General features: G+C 48.5%; 1 protein-coding gene across 5 annotated transcripts in view; it reads right to left on the minus strand.

Moving 5' to 3' along the window:
• Positions 1–3,740: 3,740 nt before the first annotated feature.
• LOC106899270 (collagen alpha-1(VII) chain-like) overlaps positions 3,741–23,885 on the minus strand; it is a 136,546-nt gene continuing 116,401 nt past the window's right edge. For all 5 annotated transcript variants that reach the window (XM_014961016.1, XM_014961018.1, XM_014961019.1 and 2 more), the window contains 15 exons: positions 22,268–22,294; positions 21,920–21,973; positions 20,751–20,804; positions 20,383–20,436; positions 19,565–19,627; positions 19,058–19,120; positions 17,523–17,639; positions 14,805–14,882; positions 13,085–13,138; positions 11,667–11,715; positions 10,211–10,249; positions 9,754–9,927; positions 7,026–7,097; positions 6,148–6,318; positions 3,741–4,055 (listed from right to left, as the gene is read on the minus strand). In XM_014961016.1, coding sequence (XP_014816502.1) covers positions 4,042–4,055; positions 6,148–6,318; positions 7,026–7,097; positions 9,754–9,927; positions 10,211–10,249; positions 11,667–11,715; positions 13,085–13,138; positions 14,805–14,882; positions 17,523–17,639; positions 19,058–19,120; positions 19,565–19,627; positions 20,383–20,436; positions 20,751–20,804; positions 21,920–21,973; positions 22,268–22,294 — 1,083 coding nt within the window. In that variant the 3' untranslated portion in view covers positions 3,741–4,041. The remainder of the gene's footprint in view (positions 4,056–6,147; positions 6,319–7,025; positions 7,098–9,753; positions 9,928–10,210; positions 10,250–11,666; positions 11,716–13,084; positions 13,139–14,804; positions 14,883–17,522; positions 17,640–19,057; positions 19,121–19,564; positions 19,628–20,382; positions 20,437–20,750; positions 20,805–21,919; positions 21,974–22,267; positions 22,295–23,885) is intronic.

Raw genomic sequence — 23,885 nt, forward strand, 5'->3', positions numbered from 1 at the left:
AATTTCAAGAAACTCAATTAGAGTGACCTGACATTTCCAAGGAAACACCGAGGATGCATTCCGGTAATATTTTGGCCCTGCCAAAGCGGTTCAGATGGCAAATCGATAGTAAACATTTAAGCCTAGATGTATTAAAAAAAAATTAAAAAAAAAAAAAAAAAATCAAGTTATCAATTTCCCATTACGTCTAAGCTCCCAGAGCACTGATGGGAAATTCAAGCTGCATTTAATACACCCAGCAGAGGACTGAACAGCTTGATCTTATATACTTGCCCGCAATATCGGTTTTCACTTCTCAGGTCTTCCAGTCGCTTTGAAAATCTGAATTAAGTCACCTGGTTCCCTGGTGAGATGCTGCTTTGGCCTGTGCCATAAGCATGATTTATGGTGAAGAGTTTGGATCCAAATCCACCCCCCCGCCAAGAGCTTCTGCCCCCCCCCTCCTCCCTTGGCTACACTTTGACCACGAAACCAGGTGGCCAAATTTGTCTCCCAGACTTGGCTTTGGGATACGTGTGCTCCTCGCCAAGCTTTGGAGCCAAAAGCTGCCAAGAAATTCTGCACATGGGGAGGTGAAGCCCTATTTTAAGTGATGGCACCGGACTTAAAAGGAAAAATGAAGGTGCTGTCCCGTTTTGGTATCTGGGATTAATGAGACAGAAAGAGAAAATCTTCATGTTCTCCAGGAGGTCCCAGGTCCCCCAGATCATTTGCTCACCTACTGCTGCCTCCAGACCCTCACTGTCCTTCTGATTCACAGCTATAAAAATGATCTTCACGCAATTACTATTATGTCTTCAGGCTGGATGTCAACTTAATATGCCTGCCAAGGGATCCTAGCCCACAGCAAAGCACCCTCCTCTTCTCTAATGCCCTGGTGCAATTGACAGTTGGAGGAAGAGAGTGAAATGCAGGTCTGGGGTCCCTGGGAGAGTAACCACGGGATGGAGGAAAGCTTTCTCCTCTGGGTTTTAGTAAAGTAAGTGCTGCTTTGAGTTATTCATGAGGTGTCTGGTGGCAATGGTCCCCAGGTGGGATGCTGTTGCAGCCTGAATTGGAAAAAAGTCTCCTGGGAGCATCCCAATTGTCTTGGTGGAAACCCAACATCGCAGCACACAGGGAGGGTAGAGACAGGACATGGGGACAGATGCCCAAGAGATGTCCTGGGAGGGTTTGGGGAGCCAAAGGAGACATGGGGAGCATGCACTCTGCAGGGCACTGCAATGAGAACCCAGCTGCAGGATAGGGACAGGCAACCTGGTGACCCTAAGCCATGGGGACGTGGGGTGATTTGCACCCCAAAGCCACAAAACCAGCTGGTCTGTAGGGCACAGATATGCCCCACGTACCACCAGAGATGGTGTAGCCACACGTGGGCTGGCTTGGTAGGATGAGGCAGGAATGAGCAGTCCAGCATTTCCTCTGATGGCCAACCTGAAGCCTTTCATCTCAAATCCCCTTCCTTGGGAAAAACCTCCCTACCTTGCTGGGCCAAACTCCACAGTCCTGGGTAGGGTGGCCAAATGCTGGACTTGGGGAAACATACAGTCTTGGGCAGCCCAAGAGGAGCCACAAGCAGGGATGCTGATTTGTGGGGAGACACCCAGAACCGGGTCAGAATTGAGCTGGTCCAAAGCTACTGCAGCCCCATAAATACAAGTTTTGGCCATTGCTAGTAAAACACCACAGGCTTTGCACTTACCTGACACCCTGGGTCAAGTGGTGGCAGCCACTTGAGTATGGCAACCCCATATTTCTGCTGGAGGCCACTGGTGCCTTCACTGGAGGGATGCTGGCAAGGTGAGCACCGCACCAGAGAAAAGGGAGATGGTAGGAGGCTTTTTTTGCTTGTAATAATAAATAGTATTCATGAGCTTTTTATGTGTTAATTAAAGAGTGAGAACTGTTGACAGTGGGTCCCCTTTTACCCATACAGATATTTTTGTTCCAGTCCAGCTGTGGGCTGGTTTGCATCAAGAAGGATCATTTGGGGAACAGGGGTTTGAAAGTAGAGATATCCAAAATTAGATCAACGTGGGTGAACCTTTCTGGAGGTGAATCCCCAGCCCTTTGTATGTCTGAGTTCCTTTCCCCCTCCTCCCCCTCTTTTAAAGCTCTGAAATGTTGTTTTCTCTGCACAATTGTGGCAGTTCAATGAATTGTGCCCCTTGGCAAGGTCCCACCTTAATTAAATACCTTCATACCAAGGTGCCAAATGAACCCGTGGGTTGTACACTCTGTTAGGTCCCCGTTATCTTGTGCATGGTGGTTATTTTTGTCAATGTGATTTAAGAACGAAGGGGTTTTTTTCTTTCCTGCTGGTTGCAAATGCTTTGCTCCCCTGGATGGTCTCAAGTCTTCTTGACTTGGCTGATGGAGGAGCCGGAGTTCAGGTCACCCCATGTCTCCTGGGGTGCTGAGGGCCAGAGGCTGCAACACCTGTGAGGTCCCCAGCCCATCCATGGCTCTGCAGACATTGGCATCCTTCTGCCTCCCTTACAAATTGTCCCTCATCGCTGTGATGCTGGGAAAATGTGAAAATGTGGGGTGTTTCCTCAGAAAAAAACACCAGTTCCTCAACGCTGTGGCCTCACCTGGAAATGCAGAAATGCTTTCTTCTTGGTGATGCTGTACCCGCTGTCTTGCTTAGATGGGAACATTTCGTTTCTTTTCCGAGGGGATATTTTTCTTGCCACGATACAATACCTGAATGTTTTTCTTGCCAAAGTACATTTCGATACAGAACAGCATTTCAAGAGGAGAGGCTGGAAATGTCAGTCTGAAAATGGCACTTGTCTCCTTGTCAACATTTACCAAATTCTTTTTTCTTTTTTTTTTTTTTGAGTAAAAAAGATTTTAGCTCTTGGCGGGAATAAGAATTCCAGAAAAATCTGCTGGTCCCTCCTTGGGGCTTGGGATATTGTGGATATGGGGAATCCTTCTTCTGCCTCTGCTACCAGGACTAATGAGGCAACCCTGATGGGCCAGGGAAATTTGAGCTCAATCTTATTAAATTGTGCAGCCAAACTTTTAATAAACCCCACTGATTTCCTAACCATCTCCCCCAAGTCCCACTCCAGCATGAGTTCTCATTTAGCCATTATGTTCCCACCAAAGGCGTTTGGGGGAGGAAAGCCAATTCCCAGTGCAGGCTTCGAAGACACAATGCAATGTGCATTCTTTGATGAAAACATTTTTTTGCCAATATGGGGCAGAAAAGTGACCATTTATAGAAGTCAGGAGCACACGTATTGGGAACCTGTTGTGGAGAAAAAGAATGGAGGCTTACACCCATGGATGCTCACATTGATGATGTGTGCTCGGAGGAGATGCTATCAGATAGGACCTCTCAGTGGGATCCATGTGGCCCCCAAAACCCAGAGGTTTATCTTTCACACCTCTCTGGGCAGCAGCTGCAAATGCCTTGAAGACTTGGGGGTGGCATTTTTCAGGGAGAAGCTGTGTCTGGCTTTGAACCCTGTTTTTTTATTTACCATACAGTTTGGGACGGCTCCTCTTCACCTGCCCATGGAATGGTCAAGTGAAGGAGAAGGTGGGACTTGCTAAAGGTTATAGGGAAGAGCTGAAAGGTTACCTGCTATGGGATGGTGCTCAACCTGCACACCCGGTTGGACACAGGGGAATGGAAATTCCCAGTTTTCTCTCTGCCCTTCACAACGGGTTACTGCTTCCAGGTGAATTACGAACTAGAATTACGCAGAGCAGCATTAACACACTTTTATTTTACAAAAATAAACTCAGGAGTATGTGTCTCCCAGCTTTGCACAGTAGTCCTACGGGGTGAGTGGTGCAGTCATGAGCCTCTGGACAACTCTGCGTTCCTAAGAAATCAGGTGTTTCCCTCTCCTCATACCACTTCATTTCCTGCTCATAATTACCGTTTTCCAACATCTTTTTTTCAAACTTCCTTTGCCTCTTCACATTAAATGGCTTTTCTTGCTTGTCCAGTCTCCGAGATGCCCTGGAGACACTTCTCGCAGCTCCACTTCTTTTGTATTTAAACACGATGATCGCAGCTGATCACCTCCCTCTGGCTGGTTTTCGAAAGTGAGGAAATAGAAAACAAAGGGATATTGGAGGTTGGCTACAGCTTGGGCTTCTTCCTGGACCTCCCATGCTCACAGTAGCTTGGGAGGTCCCTGACATGATGGGATTGCCTATGCCAGGTCATGTCACAACACATCAGACATCCATAAAGCAGACATCCCGATCTGGGCCAGCTCCAGGCACCATTTAGAGTCATCCAGGAGAAACAGGCATGTAGAGGACATGTGGACCTGACTTAGTTTTGGATGAGTCCCACTCCCCAGTGGTTGCATCTCCCCACAAAGGGAGTGCAGACACAGCGCTGGAGGTATCTACAGCTGCTTTGTGAAATCCACACTATCTCTTAATGCTTATGTCCTGGGGGTAAAGCATTGGCTGGGAAGAGGTTTATTTATTACCTGGTTCTGCTGGGACTGGACTTAAAGCACTGAGAGTGGCTTTCCCCCACACAGTACATTGCAAAAAAGCGGGCCACCAAACATGGGCACTGACCAGGCCAAATGGGCCAACTGGTCTACCTTGACTGCCCTTAAGATCAACAACGATGAAGGAGTGATGCTAACCCTTGTGGTGGGGACGACAGTAGAGGGCACTCAGTCTGGGCTAGCTGCACTAGAGCCCCAAATCCCTCCTTCCTGGCCAGTAAAAACATACTTCTTCTCCCCAAAGAGCACTTCAGCTCTCCAGGATGTCCCTGTCTGTCCTAACCTGGGCTGAGAGCCATCAATGTTTGCAGTGCAGAACAGGAAGCCCAGGCTGTGCAAAGTCCATTGCGTATCAGAGAGATTCAAGTGGATGACAAAAGACTGTGCAATGGTCTTGAGTTTATACATACTGGGTGCCAGCCTTAAACACAACCAACAAAACACAGAACACCTGAAAACTCTGGAATGAACCTCAGCTTATAGATCTCTGCCTTGAATTTCTTTCTCTTTTTTAAAATGCCTTTGAAGACAGAGCAGGTGAATCTCACCGGGTTTGTTGGGTTTTTTTCATACATTGTTGAGAACTAATGCATTTCTTCTCATGCCCAGAGGGATTGTCTCCATGCAGAGGAAAGGCTGAGAGAGAAGTATCTTTCTAGGAAGGCTGGTTTCAGCCACAGCTCGTGCACTGCTCGGCAGCAGCAGTGTTGGCATTACCCTCAGGGCCACTAGGAGCTCATTTCCCCTGTAGTGAGCTACCACATGCCTGGAGAGGAGGAAGAGCCACACAGGCTGACCACACAAACCCTCGATCAGGCAACAGGAGCCCAGATGGGCTTCCAGGAGTGAGTTTTGCCCATTGAAACCCTGGATGAGGTGTGGCCCCAATGCATGGGTGTTTGGAACTGCTTGTGGTCTAGATCTGGAGAGCTCCAGCAGCTTCAGGTTCTGCCTGAAGCTTGGAAGAGGTGTTTGGATGGACCAATCCATGGTTCAGAGGGCACCAGCCTCCAAATACCTGCAAACCTCAGCCCTCAGAATGCTTGAAGTGAATGAACTCAGGGCATGCAAACCATCAGGACCCAATGCTGGTGCCCACAGGGACCTTCCTAAGCCCTGCAAACCTCAGCCCTCAGAATGCATGAAGTGAATGAACTCAGGGCATGGAAACCATCAGAACCCAATGCTGGTGCCCACAGGGACCTTCCTCATCACCCACAGATCCACCTGTATCCCATAAGCAGATGTGGCCCAAGGGAGGAGATGTCCAGGAGCTCCTAGGAGGGGCTGGGAGGGACCAAAGTAAGTTGAAAGTGGGAGGGACCTTACAAACTAGAGGCATCCCTCCAAGTGCTTGCTTGATCCTGGTGGGGCACCATAAGGCAATGGAGGTGGAAGGGTTCTGGATGGGGTTTTTTCCTGCTTTGCCCTCACTCCTGGTTGGAGAAAGAGGCTGCCCAGGGAGGGTGTGGAGTCCCCTTCTTTGGAGATTTTCAAGACCCGCCTGGATGCAGTCCTGAGTAACATGCTCTGACAAGCTCTGGGTGGTCCTGCTTTAGCAGGGGAGTTGGACTAGATGATCTCTATGGTCCCTTCCAACTCTAAAAATTCAGTGAAATTCAGTGAGGGTTGGAGGGCTCAGGGGATGCCTTACCTGCTGAGGTTTTGCACTTCTGCTCACACTTCCACTTGGTTTCGAAGCGGTTGCTGTTCCCTCGGCATCCCCCAAAGATGAAGGGCCGGCAGGTGTTTGCCTCCAGGTGGTAATACCAGAGCAGGGCATAGTGCTGGCAGGAGCCTTCATCCATCGGCTGCAGGCAGGGGGCTGCAGGGAAACAACCCCCCCACCCACTCGTCTCTTGGAACCAGGTGGGAAAAGGCCACGCTCTGCCACCCCTGATTCCCCCCCTGGGTGAATGTGTGGGGCTGGTCCGGCCCCACAGTCAGCACCTTACTCCAGAGCAATGGGACTGTCAGAGCAAAAGGGGCAGCAAAGAACCAAGGTGGGAGGGCATCCAGCAAGGGATTTCCATAGTGGGAACCTTACTCCAGAGCAATGGGACTGTCAGAGCAAAAGGGGCAGCAAAGAACCAAGGAAGGGGCATCCAGCAAGGGATTTCCATAGTGGGATGAGCACAAGGGTCCTTGTTGCTCTGTGGCACCATCCACCCCTGTGGTGCCCATCATGGTGGCCTCTGACCTTTGCAAAGGGGAAATTAACCCCTGGGTCCTGGGAAGGGGGGGGTCTTTGCAGGGGTGGGTGCATTCAGGGTGTTGCCTGGGGGACTCTCACTGGTGATGGTGGACAACACGGGATCGGGTGGAAACACCCTCCAGTTTGTTCACCACCAACTCAATCTCCTGGGGCAAAAGAAGCCGTTTTAAGCCCAGTCCAAAACTGAGATTCAAGGCTTTTCTGGTTGGCACGTGGAAATCTTTCAGTGCCGTGTCCCCCTCGATCTCGGTGCCAAAAAGCCCTTCCCACCCGGGGAAGTGACTTCCTTAAATGTCACTTAATTCAGTGCGTTTCACCTGGTAATTGACTGTGGGCTTCTCGCCGCTTGCGCTGAGAGGGACCTGTTATCTGCTGCGCCCGGGGAGCCGCTGGGGAAGCAAATGGAAATCACACGTAACGAGGGCACGCAAACAAATTAGCCACCATTTAAATATAGATCATTGGAGCCTTGCATGGCTTTCCGCTGGCTAACAAGTTCTCTTAATAAATGTCACAGAGCAATCGGCGAGGGGAGGGAGGAACCGGCGGCAATAAAATTCTTAATGGCGTTAAACAACTCAGTCCGAAAGGTTGGGTGTTAGTCAGAGAAAATGGAAGTATTTGTGGTTGTTTGCAGGAGATAAATGTCAGGCCGGAGTTTTGTAAATCTGCAAAGCTCTGAAAAGCCAGGAGCGATTGTAATCTGGCAGTAACAACCCTCCGATTGCAGAATCCTGTTAACATTTCGGGCACCCATCCGCACTCATCGCTTAGCGGGGCGATTTATGAGCCCTCCTGCCTCAGACCCGGGCCGTAATGGGATTGTCGGCTGGCGACGGCGGCGGCGGCGATTCAATAACGTGTGGTAGGCCCCATCGATCTGAAAACCGCCCCGATCCCCAAGGCTGCCTGGATGTAAAGTGAGTTTAAACCCAGACGGATGATGTCTGTCGAGGCATGACACAGACGTCAGGAGAGCACTTGGGGGAAGGGTTCAATAAGGCCTACTGCCAGGTCCGGCGTTTCGGTCACAACCACCCCAAGAAAAGCTACAGGTTTGGGGAAGAGTGGCTGGAAAGCTTCCCAGCAGAAAAGGACCTGGGGGTGTTGGTGGACAGCTGGCTGAACATGAGCCAGCAGTGTGCCCAGGTGGCCAAGAAGGCCACCAGCATCCTGGCCTGTATCAGGAACAGTGTGGCCAGCAGGAGTAGGGCAGTGATGGTGCCTCTGGACTGGGCACTGGTGAGGCCTCACCTTGAGGGCTGTGTCCAGTTCTGGGCTCCTCACTGCAAGAAGGACATTGAGGGGCTGGAGCATGTCCAGAGGAGAGCCACCAAGCTGGTGAGGGGTCTGGAGAACAAGTCCTACGAGGAGAGGCTGAGGGAACTGGGCATGTTTAGTTCGGAGAAGAGGAGGCTGAGGGGAGACCTCATTGCCCTCTACAACTCCCTGAAAGGAGGGTGTAGAGAGGCAGGTGTTGGCCTCTTCTCCCAAAGGACGAACGACAAGACCAGAGGAAATGGTCTGAAGTTGCGGCAAGGGAGATTTAGATTAGATATTAGAAAGAATGACTTTACTGAGAGAGTGGTCAGGCACTGGAACAGCCTGCCCAGGGAGGTGGTGGAGTCACCATCCCTGGAGGTATTTAAGAGGCACATAGATGTGGCACTTCAGGGCATGCCCTAGTGGCTGAGATAGTGGGGGTCTTTTGTGTGTGTATGGTTGGGCTTGGTGATCTCAGAGGTCCTTTCCAACCATGAAGATTCTGTGATTCTGGGAGTGGCCAGGAGGAAGGCAGTGGTGGTTGGGGTCTGGTTCCAGGCTTAGCTAGGATTTTGGGGGATTTGTCTGGTCCTTAGGAGATTACACAGGGGAAAAATGGAGGTCTGCTCCATGGTCAGTCTGCAGAAAGCAACTCTTCTGTGTCAAGAGGACCATATTGTTCATCAAGTCTGCAAGAAGTTGAGCCAAGCATTCCCTCTCCATAAGGCTCACTACAGTGGTTCTTGGTCAGAAGAAAGGGTAGACAATCTGAAATGCAGCTAAACCAGCCCCATCCTGTCCTCTCCCTGGAAAGATGACTGTTCTCAGCCAAGCATTAATAAATTTCCTTGTATCCCTCAGGCTCAAATCCTGGTCTTTTCCACTGGGACAGTGTGTCCTGATGCACGCCAAGGTGGTCCTGGAGCCTCCTGGGGAACCACCCCATTAGCTGTGCCTACAGAGTGGACCACAAACCTCCCTCCAGCCCATGGGCAAGTAGCACGACATTGATCACCTCCCTATGGCTGAGCAGCCTTCACCCCCAAGAATGATGGTTGCACCTTGGGTGCCTGGTGATGCTCAAGATCTTACTGGGAGCTTGATAATACCTAAAAGTGTGTCCAGTCTTGGATCATGCCTCTTGCCCTGTTCAGTTGCCTAGTATAGAGGTAGATGCAGTGTGAGAAAGTGCCACAAACCCACTGGTGTTTGTGTACAGGCAGGTCTGTATTGCATTTGTCCTGTCCTTGGCCCTTCTCTCTCCCTCTCTCTCTTGGGCAACACAAAGGGACAGAAATAGAGCCGGTTGTTTTCCCATTAGCTGTAATCAGTAGCTTTACCCATTAAAGGGTTCCTGAGGCCCCGAGCAAAAGTAGTCTGTAATAGCTCAAGTGTTTGGTCTCAGAGATGTAATTTCTGGCTGGTAGAAAGCTTTAGTAAAAGTTACAATGGACATGGTGGGGAGAAGGGACCAAAATCAGCCTGAAAATGGCTGTCTCCTTCCAGCCTTTCAAAGAACATCTGTTTGTAGGAGGTGATCATCATTGGCTTTTTTCTCTGCTGCCAACCCTTCTAGGAGCACCAGCTCACCTCGTCTCGAGGCCACAGACCAGCCCTTTTGGGCACAGGGGATCTCAGCATGGGAGCCCTCATTGGAAATCCCACCACTACCTCCTTTCTGCCCAGTCCTAGGGAAGAGGATATAGCACTGGGTTCATGGGGTATTCCAGAAGACACCATCTGACATGGCTGGAAAGATGGAAAGCATGCAGCTGCACTTACCTGCAATAAGTGAAGGTGGCTCCATGACGGGCTTCACCATTGTCATCAACATGGTCATCCCCTGGGTTTTGTTCAGCATTTCTTCCTGGCTTTCACCATCCCTTCTGGTGCGTTCCCAAAGCTGGAACTTTTGGAACCCTTGGAGCTGCCTGTTGATTTCAGTTGCCTCCAGGCCTGTGGATTTAATTGCTGGGTTAGCGATGATGAAATCTGGTGGCCCAGTTTGAAAGCCACCATGCTTTGAAAAACAGTTGCAGCTCAAGAAAATTACTGTCACTGCACAACACAATGTGGAAGACAAGTCACAACACGATGTTTTGTTGGCCAAAGCCCACAGATCACTGAGGTACACAGTCATATTAGCAGTCTTACCCCTTTCCATGAGTGTCCTTCCCGACTCACCTCCACAATCTGCAAACATAAGACAGACAGGGCATAGTTTGTTTGCTACCCTTACCCCTTTCCATGAGTGTCCTTCCCAACTCGCCTCCACAATCTGCAAACGTAAGACAGACAGGGCATAGTTTGTTTGCTACTTCTTTTTTTTTTCCATGTAAACAAGATTTTTCAACAAAATCAGTATTTTTACAGGCAGTACATGATTTTATGGAATATTTTTCATCCTTTTCCCCCATGTAAATAAGATTTTTCAACAAAATCATTATTATTACAGGCAGTACCTGATTTTATGGAATATTTTTCATCCTTTTCCTTCCCGCTTCAAGGCATTTTAATGCCCCCTAACATCTCCAGGCAGAAATGAGTGCAAGTCCAGCTTAATGGCTAAAGCATCTTGGCAAGTGGTGGTGAACCCAAACACTCCTTGGCCATAGAGCCATGGAATGGCTAGAGTTGGAAGGGACCTTCAAGATCATCCAGTTCCAACCCCCTGCCATGGGCAGGGACACCTCCCACCAGACCAGGTTGCTCCAAGCCCCCTCCAGCCTGGCCTTGAACCCCTCCAGGGATGGGGCAGCCACAGCTTCTCTGGGCAACCTCAGCCAGGGTCTCACCAACCCTCAAGAGTGAAAAATTTCTTCCCCAGATCCCATCTCAATCTCCCCTCTTTCGGTGTCAAACCCTTCCCCCTCATCCTATGGCTCCCCTCCCTCATCAGGAGTCCCTCCCCATCTCTCCTGGAGCCCCTTTAGGGACTGGAAGGGGCTCTAAGGTCTCCCTGGAGCCTTCTCTTCTCCAGGCTGAACCCCCCCAACTCTCTCAGCCCCCACTCCCAGCAGAGGGGTTCCAGCCCTCCCAGCATCTCCGTGGCCTCCTCTGGCCCCACTCCAACAGGTCCATGTCCTTCCTGTGCTGACCCCAGGGAGCGGGGCAGGAATGGGGCATCTCTGTGTATCTGGACCTCTGCAGGGCAAGGAAAGCAAGACCCCAAAAGCCTGACACCCTTGTGATATTTGGATTCTGGGGTAAAACCATCCCCAAACACAGTGGGTTTTGTTACTGGTGTGGCACTGGTTGTGAGTTATTCACCACCGCAGAGGAGAGAGGTCTGTGTGTCAAGAAGTGCCACGAAGTAGACAGGAATTAAAAGGTTGTTATTAAGCAAAACGCAGCTCCAGACTTCCCCCCCCCGTGACCCAGCGCCTTTAGTCAATCAGCGGGGAAATGGAGATGTCTTTGCTGACAAAACCACGGGGGAAGAAATGGGAAGAGAGAGGGTTTAAAGGGAAAAAATTAAGAGTTTGAGTAGAAGGTCAGGACTATGGCAGAGACCTCGTGGCCCAGAAGCCCGCACTCATCTCCGAGCGTGGAGAAGGGGACGCGTCTCCGCTTGCTGCTAATGGGGTGATATTTGCTCTGCCGAGCCAGCATGTGCTGGCACTCAAATTGCTCCAATTTAGTCACTGGCAGGTGTCAGAGTGGTGGCCCCAAGCACGTCTCGCCGGCCGACTTACCGCATCTGCCTCTCATTTCGCTCCTGACCACCTCCTTCACCTCTTCCTCCTGTGCCGTGGGGGGAAAGCAGAGGTTAGTGGTGATTTTCTACCCTGGCACCATCTCCCTCTACTCTGTGAGCTGGAAGTGGCTTTTAGGATCACAACTGAAGCCATCTCAGCTTGGGTATGGTCGAGATCACAGATGTACATTTGGTGTCACAGGGACCTTGGTTCAAGTTTTGTGGCTCATCGGGGAAATGATTCCCTTTGCAAATTCATGGACATCCTGTATCTGGCTCCTCTTGCCCTAAGAAGCTGAGACCCCCAAGCCCAATGTGAGGACCATGGCACACCTCAAGTCTGGGTTGGCTTTCCAGTGAGTCTCCACAACCTTTTGGCACTTTCCCTGAAGCCATGGTCTTGCAGATGTCCCTCACCTCTGAGAAGCTTCATCAAGCCACCTGCACCCATGCAAAGGGGCTGCTCAAATCACACTGCAGGGTTGACCCATGGAGATGGGCTGTCGCACTAGATCTCGACAAGATGTAGCTGCACCACATTTTGTTCTTCTCCTCTGTCTTTTTCCAGGCTAATGATGTTCCCCACCAAGGGAGACATCTGGTCTTAGGGATTTTGAATGTATCCCTGACCCTCGGGACAGCCAACTGTGCTTCAGTTGAGCATCTTCCATGTGTGACAGTTGGTATCCTACTGCACTTCACACAGTCACTACCTTTTATTCCTTCTAGGGATGACAAATTTTGGGGCAATTACTATGCAAGGAGGTGGGATCTTTAGTGGCCCACACATAGGGCACTCTTGCCTATAGCACTCATGCTAAAACTCATCCTGCCTGTCCTCCACACATTGGAAAGGTGGAAGTACCCTGTCCTATCAGTCAAGTGACACAAAACACATTTGCTCAGCCAACAGGATGGAGACCCTAATGTTAGGGGACCTACAAAAGGAATTTTTTCCCCAACCCCTGTGGGTCGACCACTCCTTCTTCAGGCTTTGTAGACCCAGAGCAAGCAGCTTTTGCACCAATGCCAGCTCCCTAATCACTTTGAAAACAGGACGAATTGCTCTCTCTTGTTCTTTCTTTGTCTTTGATCAGCCCTGTGGCATTGGCACTGATCCTATCTGCCAAGTATGAGTCTGAAGCATCCCAGGGAGGATGAGAGAGGGAAAATGTGCCTTGGGCTCTGGGTCTTTTTTTTGGGCTTGGCATCATACAGCCCAGCACCTCTCCCACTCCAGCCTGTGCATGTTTGACGTCTCTGGGTAATGGCCAACACTCTCATTTCCCGGATATTCGCTGAATGAATCTGTTTCTCAGCATTTCCCTCCTCTTCTACACCTCTTAGGAGTAGTTTGCCCTATTTTCTCTATTCAGGCTTGTGTAATAGGATGTGATCTTGGTCTAAAGTACTCACAGAAAGACCAGGATCTCCCTTCTCTCCTTTCTGGCCGGCTGGACCATTTTCACCCTGTTAAAAACACTTAAGTCATTACAAAAGCTCAGTAGATTGACCATTAAACGCTCCAAGAATAAGTTGCACCTTAGAGAGGAAAGGATGCACCAGGAAGGGAGATGGGGGAAAAAAAAAAAAAAGGCTCACGTGTTTTCCCTTAAATTCTAGGGATATCTGTGAGTAGCTCACTGAGCAGGAAGGAACGGACTCATCCACACGCAAGGAAGCAAGAACAAAAATGTGTATCAGAGAGCTGGGTGCAAGTTCCCAAATTTTGGGGGGAATGCTGCTCTATCCAAACAATAACCTACAGTTTCACAATTTGTAAGGGACCACAAGAGCTGAGATGGAGGTGTGAAAGGGATCTGGCCTCCAGAGAACCTCTGGGAACCAGACAGAGCAGAAGATTGTAACTGGGATTGCAAACCCAGTGCTGAAAAGGCAAAACACAGGGAGATGCTGAGGTTGGCCAACAGGGCTTTCTGCCTCCTAGGAGAAAATACCTTGAAAAGTTTTCCGACCAAAACTGGCGAAAACTGGATTTGTTGATTAAAAATACTTAAAAATATTAAAGGAAAAGGAGCACAGGAAGAATGACCCGAATTAAAACTGCGATGGTCATTCTTCTCAATCCATGTTCACTTACAGGGGTTGGAGCACAAGGGACAAATTGCATTACCCAGCACGGACACATGGAGCTAATGCAAAGCCACCTCCTGCTGCAAAAAGCCCATGAGTCAGTGTTGGCAGGACCTGCAGCGTGTAGGGATCGATCCAGAACATGGGTTGCAGGTTGGGATCTTGAGATTAAGCTCTTATTTAGATATTCTGATGTGCATTAAAAGGCTGAGCGTTACTGAAGCACTGCACTGAGTACTGGTTTTACTCCTGGTCTGCCGTGCCAAGCACAGCTGAGGATGTGCTGGCCCCAAAATATGACGTTTTCTCAAAGAAGTCTTATATAAATCAACTGGCAGACTACAGAGCTCACCACAGTTGTCCCAGTGGGTGAGATCTTCAGGCAGAAGCATAGGCAGCATTGCTGATGTCCAATGCCTGGCACGTGGGGGTAAAATTCTCCCTGTGCTTTTGCTGTTGCAAAATTTGGAGAGCCAAGAAATGCAACCTAGAAGAGCCAGAGTTCATCCAGTCCCAGTGCAGAGCTTTGCACTGCTGCAGGATGGTGAGGAATGCCACTGGGAGTCGAGGCTGGCTCATCCAGGGTACTACTGGAGAGGGTACAGGAAAGGGCTACGAAGATGATGAGTGGACTAGAACATCTAACTGATGAGGAAAGGCTGAGGGAATTGGGTCTTCTTAGTTTGGAGAAGAGAACACTGAGGGAGGATCTCATCAATGCCTATAAATACTTAAAGGGTGGGTGTCAGGAGGATGGGGCCAGGCTTTTTCCTGGGGTGCCCAGTGACAGGACAAGAGGAAATGGGCACAAACTGGAACACAGGAAGTTCCATCTAAATGTGAGGAGGAACTTCTTCACTTTGAGCGAGGCAGAGCCCTGGAAGAGGCTGCCCAGAGAGGTGGTGGAGTCTCCTTCTCTGGAGACATTCAAAACCCACCTGGACGTGGGTGGACCTACTTTGGCAGGGGGGTTGGACTAGATGATCTCCAGAGGTCCCTTCGAACCCCTGTGATACTGTGATTCTGTGATCCCCATACTGACCATTTCTCCTTTTCTCCCATCCATGCCTGGGGGTCCCCTGAGGCAGAGCTGAGGTCTCCCTCTTTTCCCTCGTGGACCCTAGAGAAGAAGAGTGCAGCCCAGTCAGCAGTGCCCAAGTACCCTCCAGAGATATCCCACACCACCAGTTGGGGTTTTCCCACTAAAACCCAACCTGGGCATCAGTAGGACAAGATATTCAGAGCCCTCTGGATTTCAGATGCTCCACAGACAGATCAGACCTGATGGGTCAGAGCCCTGGGCTTTGCCCTCTTCGCCCTGGGAAATCATGAGGATTTTCCTATGGTCCCTCCCTGCAGAAAGGACGGATGTTGCGCGGGTGGAAGGCTGTTTCTCTCCCTGACACCCTGCCTGTCCTGGCACTAATTTAAGAAATGGAGTCTCAGCAGGGGGAGAAGGTCTTGCAGCTGGAGATAATACCCTCCCACGTTAGAAATGAGGGGAGCCTTGCTGCTGCTGTTCAGACCCAGGGACTTTCTCTTTTAATTTAGGGAAAAAACAAGTTAGCAGTGTGGGTGTAGAAAGTGGCACCTCACAGTCTCTCTTTAATCAGCGTCCAAACAAAAGCCATTCATTATCTCATACATGGCTTTCTAAGCATGTAGTGCTTGTGGCTAATGCAAAAACTTTCAGCCTCTTTAAACATACATGAGGGGGCCTTGTACTTTCAGCTCCTTCCTCCCTTCTGTGATTCTTTTTGATATATTTTGAATTGCAAGGCACAGCCTGGGGAGCCAGGGAAAGAAGAATAATATTGCTGCTGTGGTCTGAAGCTGGATCTAGTCCGTTTTTTATTGTTCTGGAAGGGTCTTTCTACACCTGCACCCTTTTAGGGAAAGGTTTGGGGCAGTCCTTCCTATAATGACCCTGCCAGTGGTGAAGAACTGGGTAGGATTCAGCTGCAGCTGAAGGCCCAGAGCATCCTCTGTGCCCTTGCACTGTGGACCAGCTCTAGGTCAAGCTTTTATTTGATGACATCTCAGAACACAATACAGATGTTCCATCTGGCCATCACTGCAATGCCGACCTTGCTGCACCACCTGCATTTTTCTTTCCTAAATCACATCTTCTCTAAGACTTAATACTCAGCATTGGGTATTTTTTGTCTTGCAGCTCCGAAGAGCAAGGTACAGACTTTCCCAACATGTGATACTCTTCCTCTATATGGGGGAAAACCAGGTTAAAAATCATTAAAACCTACATAGACACCTTTATACCATCCAAGTCAGAAGTCTCCTGCAAGGGGCTCTAAGACAGGGAGATCTCTGAGACCCAGGATAAACCTGCATAGCCACCTTTATACCATCCAAATCAGAAGTCCTGCAAGGGGTTCTAAGACAGGGAGATCTCTGAGACCCAGGAGAGCTGATCTAATGAGGCTTCCACACAAAATTGGGTTTGAATTGGTCCAACTTCTATCTTCAAAAGCCAAAGCAATTTTCAGCAGTGTATCTTTACCAGCACAGCCCTGATCTGTCAGATGCAGCTACTCATCTGCTAAATTCTCCATGATATTGAACATGCTTCTCACTTGGTGAAGGATAATCATCGGTGATCGGAGTTTGGATTATCTGGCTTTAATTCAGCAGTTTACAGAAGAAAATCTTGCCAGAATCTCTGCCTCCTTTCCTTGTTTGCAAAGCAGCAGCCCAATTTAATTCCCATTTAGCAGAAAACTCAAGTATTTTACAAGCCATATGTATGGACGTGTGTACATGCAGACTTTACATATATGTAGGAACACACACGCAGATGAAATCCTTACACATAGTGGTATAAGGACACATCACTCAAGGGTGAAACAGGGCACACCAGATGTTTGCCAGACTCACGGGCTGTCAGGAGTTAAAACAGAGCTATCCCTGAGACAGCTATGGGAAACAGTTGGTCTTCCAGGTAGTCACCCAACTTTAGCTTCTCTTTTGTTCTCGGTTCTTTCATGTTAATTTATGTATTCTCTTGTCCGAGCCCAAAACTCAGCCAGTCCCACCAAAACAACTGAGAAGGGTATTTTAATTTCCAGTTTTCTTTCAGTTGAAAAGTTCTTCATTACTTAATGGATGCTGTCTAAGGGTGGGTGATTAACATTAATCTCTAGTATCTGGCCCTCTGCATTGTGTTGGCAGCAGCAAGACACTCTTCATTACCATAGAATCTGGGGGCAGCATGTTCCTGCTCATAAACAGTATTAGCATGTCTCATTTCCAAGCCTTTTTGTTAGATTTCAAAAGGTGCTCAGCATGTCTTGCATGCAAAGACACTTATTAAGTATGGCCCACAAATGGGGTCTGAAAGCCACCAGCTCCTTCCGAAACCTTGGCATCCTGCTCCCCAGATAATTAGCAACAGGAGGGGTGCACTTGATGCCCTGATAAATTGAAATTATCAGCCTTCCTTTCTTCACTGAGAGGTCACATCTTATACTGCAGATATGAAAAGAAGAGAGGAAAGTGAAAAAAAAAATCTTCGGTGCTAAATGCACCAAGAGATGAAGTAAGTTGACCAAGATCCCACAGAAAGACAGCAGACTTTGGAGCCACCTCAAGGTGGGACACCTCAGGTGCCAGCTTGTAAGAGGTGGGGAGATGTATGTGCACATGGTGACATACAGCAACACATCTGGGGTGCTATGTCACATGAGGATGTGAGATGCAGATCTCAGTAGGGTTTAGGGCATGCTGTCGAGAACTTGCTACTCACCTGGGGCCCTGGTTCACCCTGTGGCCCTTGAGGGCCATCTGGTCCAGCAACTCCAGTCCTCCCAGGCCATCCCATTTGTCCTTTGAAGCCTCCCAAGCCAGGAACTCCTTTGGCTCCCTAGGAATCACCAACAGAGAGCAGTTCAGAGCTCCTATCTAGCACAGGTTGGTTTAGAGATGGGCCAGTAAACATTACCCAGACACTTTCATGGCACTGGCAATAAGGGGACACTCTTTACATTCCACTTTGTCTGCTGTTGGGCTATCAACAGAGCATCAGTAGGATGGCAGAGATCACTTTAGCTTTGCTCTCCACCTTTACTTGTCCAGAAGGCACCTCACTGCTTGGTGACATGGATACTCTCCTCTCTGGGACGATGCCCAATAATTTCTAATGCCCAACTCTCCTTGAATATATAAGCAGAGTCCTTTAGTCTACAACCCTGGAAGAAAAAATAATGATTCCTACTTAACTGCACTGTTGAGCTTTCTCCTGGAGCTGCTGTGAACAGAAAAGGCTCCCATGAAACACAGCAGAAGGAAAGACCTCCAGTCAGCTCAACACCCAACCTTCAGCAGTGGCCAAAAGCAGATGTTTGTGGGAGAGGAGAAGAAAAAGAGAGGAAGGGATGATATTTCCCCCAAAATAATCTCCCAGCCTCCAACAATTCACAGCTCAGAGACTTAGTGAGCCAGGGGTGTTGCTTGACAAGAGGACTCTTAGTGTTTGACACAGATGACCACCAGGGGATGAGGACCACGAAAGCTGTTATCAATAAAAGCAACAAATTCTTTAAGATCCCAGATCAGCTGGGGACTAAATGGTGGAACTGTATGTGAGAAGGGCCAGAGGGGCTGGAAAATTCCAAATGACTTGATGGAAACTGCTGGGATTACTGTGTGTTTTTCAAAACAGCTTCTGTTTTAACTGAAAACCCATTTTTAATCCACATAGGAAGGTACGAAATTTTAGACTTTTTCTTTTGGAGAAGAAAATGAGAATTATCCCCATAGGAAGGTACAAAATTTGAGACTTTTTCTTTTGGAGAAGAAAATGAGAAATTAGGCAATGCAGAGAGGCAAAATCAGTGGGGAGTGACCAAAGTGGGGTCTCTTCAGGGAGCTGAGTCCAGGAGCAGATCCCTTTGGAGACCTTTCCCACTCCCATGGCCAATGTGCCCAGGAGGTAGCAGCGTTACCCACTGTTTCTGCCCCACAGCACCCCAGGCACCCTCTACCCTGGGCATGGTGGTGTTGAATAAACTCTGACAATTAAGGGTTTGGATGGCTTTTCCTCATACTAATCAGGCACCCTCCTGGGGTTTTGCACATCAGCAGAGGGTGAATTTAAGGAGACCTCTGTCTCCTGCCCTTTCCAACTGCGGTCCCAGCCTTAATGCTTCAGACAGTTGACATTTGCCCACTGGAAAGGGTACCTGTGATGTAGAAAGTGTATAATTTTGTTAACTTGACCTGATGGATGTGGGATTTATTCCTTTATAAATGGCAGCTCCATGCAGTCTGGTCAGCACTAACCTTTTCTCCTTTCTCCCCAGGAATCCCCGAGGCACCATCGTCTCCTGATGTTCCCTTTTCACCCTGGAAGGAGCCAAGATAAAATCAGGGACTTGGTAAGGTTGTAATTTGCTGGATGAATGAATGGACTCTTCTTCAGATTACAGTATTATTTAGTGAGTGGGACCCAGCAGGGTCTCTCAGCTCACACATTGGTGGTACTCAAGGAGACTGAAAGAGATTTCATTAAAAAGCCCCATTACTTGACACAACCCATAGTGCTTGTGGAGCTTCAGGGCTGGGGTGGATGGACCCAGTTGGGTCTTGCAGAGGCAAGTGAAGAAGTCCCCACCCCAGATGTCCAAGCATCTTCACCCAGGTCTATGCTGGTTTATAGGAACAGATTCAGAAAACCCCCATTTGTGCCCTTTGAAACAAAGAATGATGTTGCAGAGGTGGATTTGCAGCATCTACAAAACTTTTAGGAAACCTCCTACTTGTAGGCAGACACATAATTTAGATATTCACCTTTTGTCCGTGTGGTCCATCTGATCCTGGGATTCCTGGTTTTCCAGGACTGCCAATTTCTCCCTGTGGATGGAAAAAGCACTGGGTGGGCTGTAAGTGCACACAGCCCCTAAAACATTGGGAAAAGTGGCTCTGAAATGGCAAGGTAAGTGGTGCTTGAGGGGGAACATGACACTCCTGGTAACAGAAAGCCTAAGTATAGGTAGAGTCCTACTTCAGACCAGTATAAATTTTAGGCTGCCCTGATTTCAAGTCCACCTACATGAAAGTAGGTGGGAAATTCACTGAACAGCACTTCATTTACCCAATAGGCCAAGGCTGATGAAGGGAAATATCAATAATAACAACAACAACAATAACAACATATCCCATTGGCTCAGCTACCAACAGCTCCCTTACTTCTTATCAAGCTTTTCAAAACCCTTCATAAAAGAGACCATTAAGGGTCATTATCCCTGTTTATGGAGGGAGGACCAATGGTGTTGACAATTGGAGCAATGTGCCCAGCAGTAATTGCGAATTGAGTCCAGGCAGTTGCTAAGCCACAGACCAGGAGGGGATTTGGGCTGGGGCTGGGATTTTTTTTTAACCCCAGATAATAAAAGAATTCTCTGCAAGCCTCAAAACTTCCTCATCCATGGCTCCCTGTGTGGCCATGTCCCCCTGTACTGCAGGCTGCAGCCCCATGCCACCAAGAAGGACTTCTCCTGCCAGATTTAGCGTGGCTTCTTCATGGATGATGTTACCCTGGGGTTGAGTGGGAAACACTGCTGGAAATAGGACAGATAGAGCAGGACAGAAAACAAGGCTTAGCTCACCTTCATGCCTTCAGCTCCAGGAGCACCGATGCGTCCTGGAAGCCCTCGTAAGCCCTGAGGAGAAAGCAGATCACAGGTGGTGATGTTAAACCAAGGTGAGGGCAGGAGGGAGGAACTCTGTGTGTGCACAGGGCTAACCCCTGATCTGGTGCTGCAAGCTCGTTCCTTGCTCACAGCATCCTTCTCCACCACCCTGACTCCAGCCTGGAGCTCTCCTCCTTGCTTATCCCAACCTTTATTTCACAGAATCATGCAGAGGTTGATATTGGAAGAGGGTTGAGCTAGGGTCACCTAAAGCTGTTTGACCAGGACCATGTCCAGGCAGCTTTCGAATATCTACAAGGATGGAGATCTCACCCATCTCTTACCTTTGTTCCTTTCTGTCCAATGTCACCAGTGGCCCCAGGATCACCTTTTCCTCCCTAAATTAAAAAAAATACAGACAAACAAATCACACATAGCCTGAAAGGTAAAGAATAGCATCACCTCGTGTTTATATTGTGCTTTTAACCACCAGGGGCTCCTTGAAAATTTGCAGATTATGGTCCCCTACTGCCATCTCTGGAGTGGGACAGGGAATGACCTTGTAGAAAATGGGTGACTGAGACAGGCTGTGTAGCTTATGCTATGCAATGTTTGGAAAGTAACCCTTGAGGACCTATGTGTTGGAGTGAATGTTACTGAAGCTTGGGAGCTAATGGAGTGGCAAAAATCATGAGGACCTGCACCGTGGAGATGTTAGATGGTCTCCCTCAGCTCTTGTGTTGGTCACTGCCACTGGAAATTGGGTCTGTCATTCAAAGTCTAGAAGTCTGGCACTACCTGAATGATCTAGAGGATGTTCATTAGTTTCAGTGAGATCTTCCTTTCCTGCTCCCTCCCAAAATCTTCTACTGGTTTCCATCTTTTTTTTTTCTCTCATGGGAAAACAAAAGAGAAAAACCACCACCAGATTTCAGCTTGTTTCCAGAAAGTAAAGTGAAGACATCTTCTCACTGAGCATCACTTTAGAGATGTGTTTTCAGTAATAAAGGACTGAAGTCCCATCCATGTGCAAGAATTTATCTGGGGGCAAGGAAGGCATCCTGTCATGACAGAGAACCAGCTTGTCTCAGGAAAATGAGGTCCATAAGAGCTTTGTTCCCTGCTCTCTCCATCAGGCAGTTTCAGCATCAAGCAAAACCAGACTTGGTACATGAAGGAACTAGAAATTTGGCCTTTGGTAAGTAACAAAGGAAAACTCATGCTGGAAAACATGGGAAAATTTAGAAGTCTATCGGTAGAGACATAGACAGATTCTCTGCTGGCATCCAGAGAATGCCTCTTCCTAAAAATCAGGCCAGGACATGCATTAGAGACTTCTCCAGGAAGTTTAGAACACAATTTCTTCTCCTTTTTGGAAAGTCTCATCCTGAGCAAGAACCTGACTCCAGTAATGAGGCATGTAGGGTATGGAAGGAGAAATGAACTCAGGGTTGAGAAAGACACAGAGCCTCTTTCTACTACCAAATGAACCACGTCCTTTCCTGCTACTCACCGGCTTCCCCTTCTGCCCCTGAAGACCTCTGTCACCTTTGGCTCCCTTGTTTCCATTCTTCCCGTTAAGACCTGCCGCACCCTGCCAGAAAGAGAAGAAAAAGTCATTTCTGCATCAGCTCTTGCAGGGAAGGTGGGTGAGGACAGTCATCAGGGTGGAAACTCAATAATAAGAGCCTGGGTTGCACGTTCCTGCAGTGGAAGGTCAGAAGATACCCTACTTCTAGCACCAAGACCCGAGATTGGGATTTTGCACCCGTTCCTCATGGGCTTGTAAGCCACTGGTGAATGCAACCTGGAAGTTGATTTATTTATATTTATAATTATAATTACAGCTTGGGAAACAGAGGTTCTTCCCATTAAGACCTGCTGCACCCTGCCAGAAAGAGGAGAAAAAGTCATTTCTGCATCAGCTCTTGCAGGGAAGGTGGGTGAAGAAAGTCATCAGGGTGGAAACTCAATAATAAGAGCCTGGGTTGCACGTTCCTGCAGTGGAAGGTCAGAAGATACCCTACTTCTAGCACCAAGACCCGAGATTGGGATTTTGCACCCGTTCCTCATGGGCTTGTAAGCCACTGGTGAATGCAACCTGGAAGTTGATTTATTTATAATTATAATTACAGCTTGGGAAACAGAGGCACACAGCAGCTAAAGAGTAGTCTTGGGCCAAGAAAATTTAGGTGGTGATGGCTGAGGTTAAAAAGAGGAGAAAGGGCATTAAGCAGGCAGCATCACACAGAAGGACATAGTCCTAGTGGGGTCTAGGGTGACATAGAGGGACAACAGTCCTAGGCACTGGGTCTGCAGCTTCAGATCCAGTTGAGGAAAGCAGCACTGGGTGGTGAAACTTGGTTTGGTGAATGAGGAGATCCAAGCATGGGATTGCTCACAGCAGCAGTTCAGAGGAGATCTCCCAGCTGGGGAGTTGAGAGCCAAAATAGAGATCCTCATCCAGCCCAGAAAGAGGTGCTCCTCCAAGACAACAAATTTTTGCCACACTTTGGAGGTTCTTGGCTTGTGGAGCCACTTTGCAGCTCAGCTCAATGTGGGACATTGGAGCCACCTCCAGCATTGGGGCCTCTTTGCATGGTATTTCCCACTGTTTTGGTAGCAAACTAAAAGCTACTGGAAATGCCCTTTTTTTTTCTCTTTTTTCTTTTTTTTTTTTTTTTTTTACAAGGCTGCCGCAGTCTACTCATCCATTCTGGCCAATTTCGATGGCAGTTTTCAGAACCTGGATGTGAGATGAAATTGGATTTATCCCCACTTGAGCCACTGATTGCACAGGGCTCAGCTCACCCAGGGGAGAATGAATTGGCTGTTTAAGCAGATCAGGAGATGAACAAGTGGCATTCCCTACTCGGAATTAATTTGCAGTATGTTGTTGAGAGGAAACACATTTATTTAAAAGAAATATGAAAAAAAAAAATACACCAGCCACCAGATCTGTATGCCAAGCAGACTCATCACCTTTCCAATTCCTCCTCCTCTCAGTGATGAACAGAGATTTCAAACACGATGGCAGGGACAAGCAAACATCCCAGACACACACGGGCAGGATGGTGCTGTCCCTGATAGTGGGGTCAAACTGCAAGGACAGATCCATCACCCAGATATAAAAATTCAGCTGGGAACGTGTTCCTTCTTCAAACCCCTCCCCAGTCCTCAGCAGATTTTACATTTCAGAGTAAGAGGAGCATTTGGGAGCCAACGAGATGCTTGGCTCCACGGCTCTTGCTGGTCATGTCTGGATCAGGTAAAGTCTGTGCTCCTCAAGCTCTGCCTACATGATCAGGCACAAACATCTCATGCAAACCCTTTATTTACTAGCTATTTATTGACACAATCAATACAAAGTTCCATCTGAGGAAGCAAATGGACCATAAAACCCCCAGCTAGCTAGTTTCTCTGTTTGCTAGGACAGATTGCCTGCTTGGAGGGCAATAAACCTTTTGGTTTGGTGGTTA

The sequence above is a fragment of the Calidris pugnax genome, unplaced genomic scaffold (assembly GCF_001431845.1).
Source record: "Calidris pugnax isolate Ruff unplaced genomic scaffold, ASM143184v1 scaffold289, whole genome shotgun sequence".
Taxonomy (NCBI): Eukaryota; Metazoa; Chordata; class Aves; order Charadriiformes; family Scolopacidae; genus Calidris; species Calidris pugnax.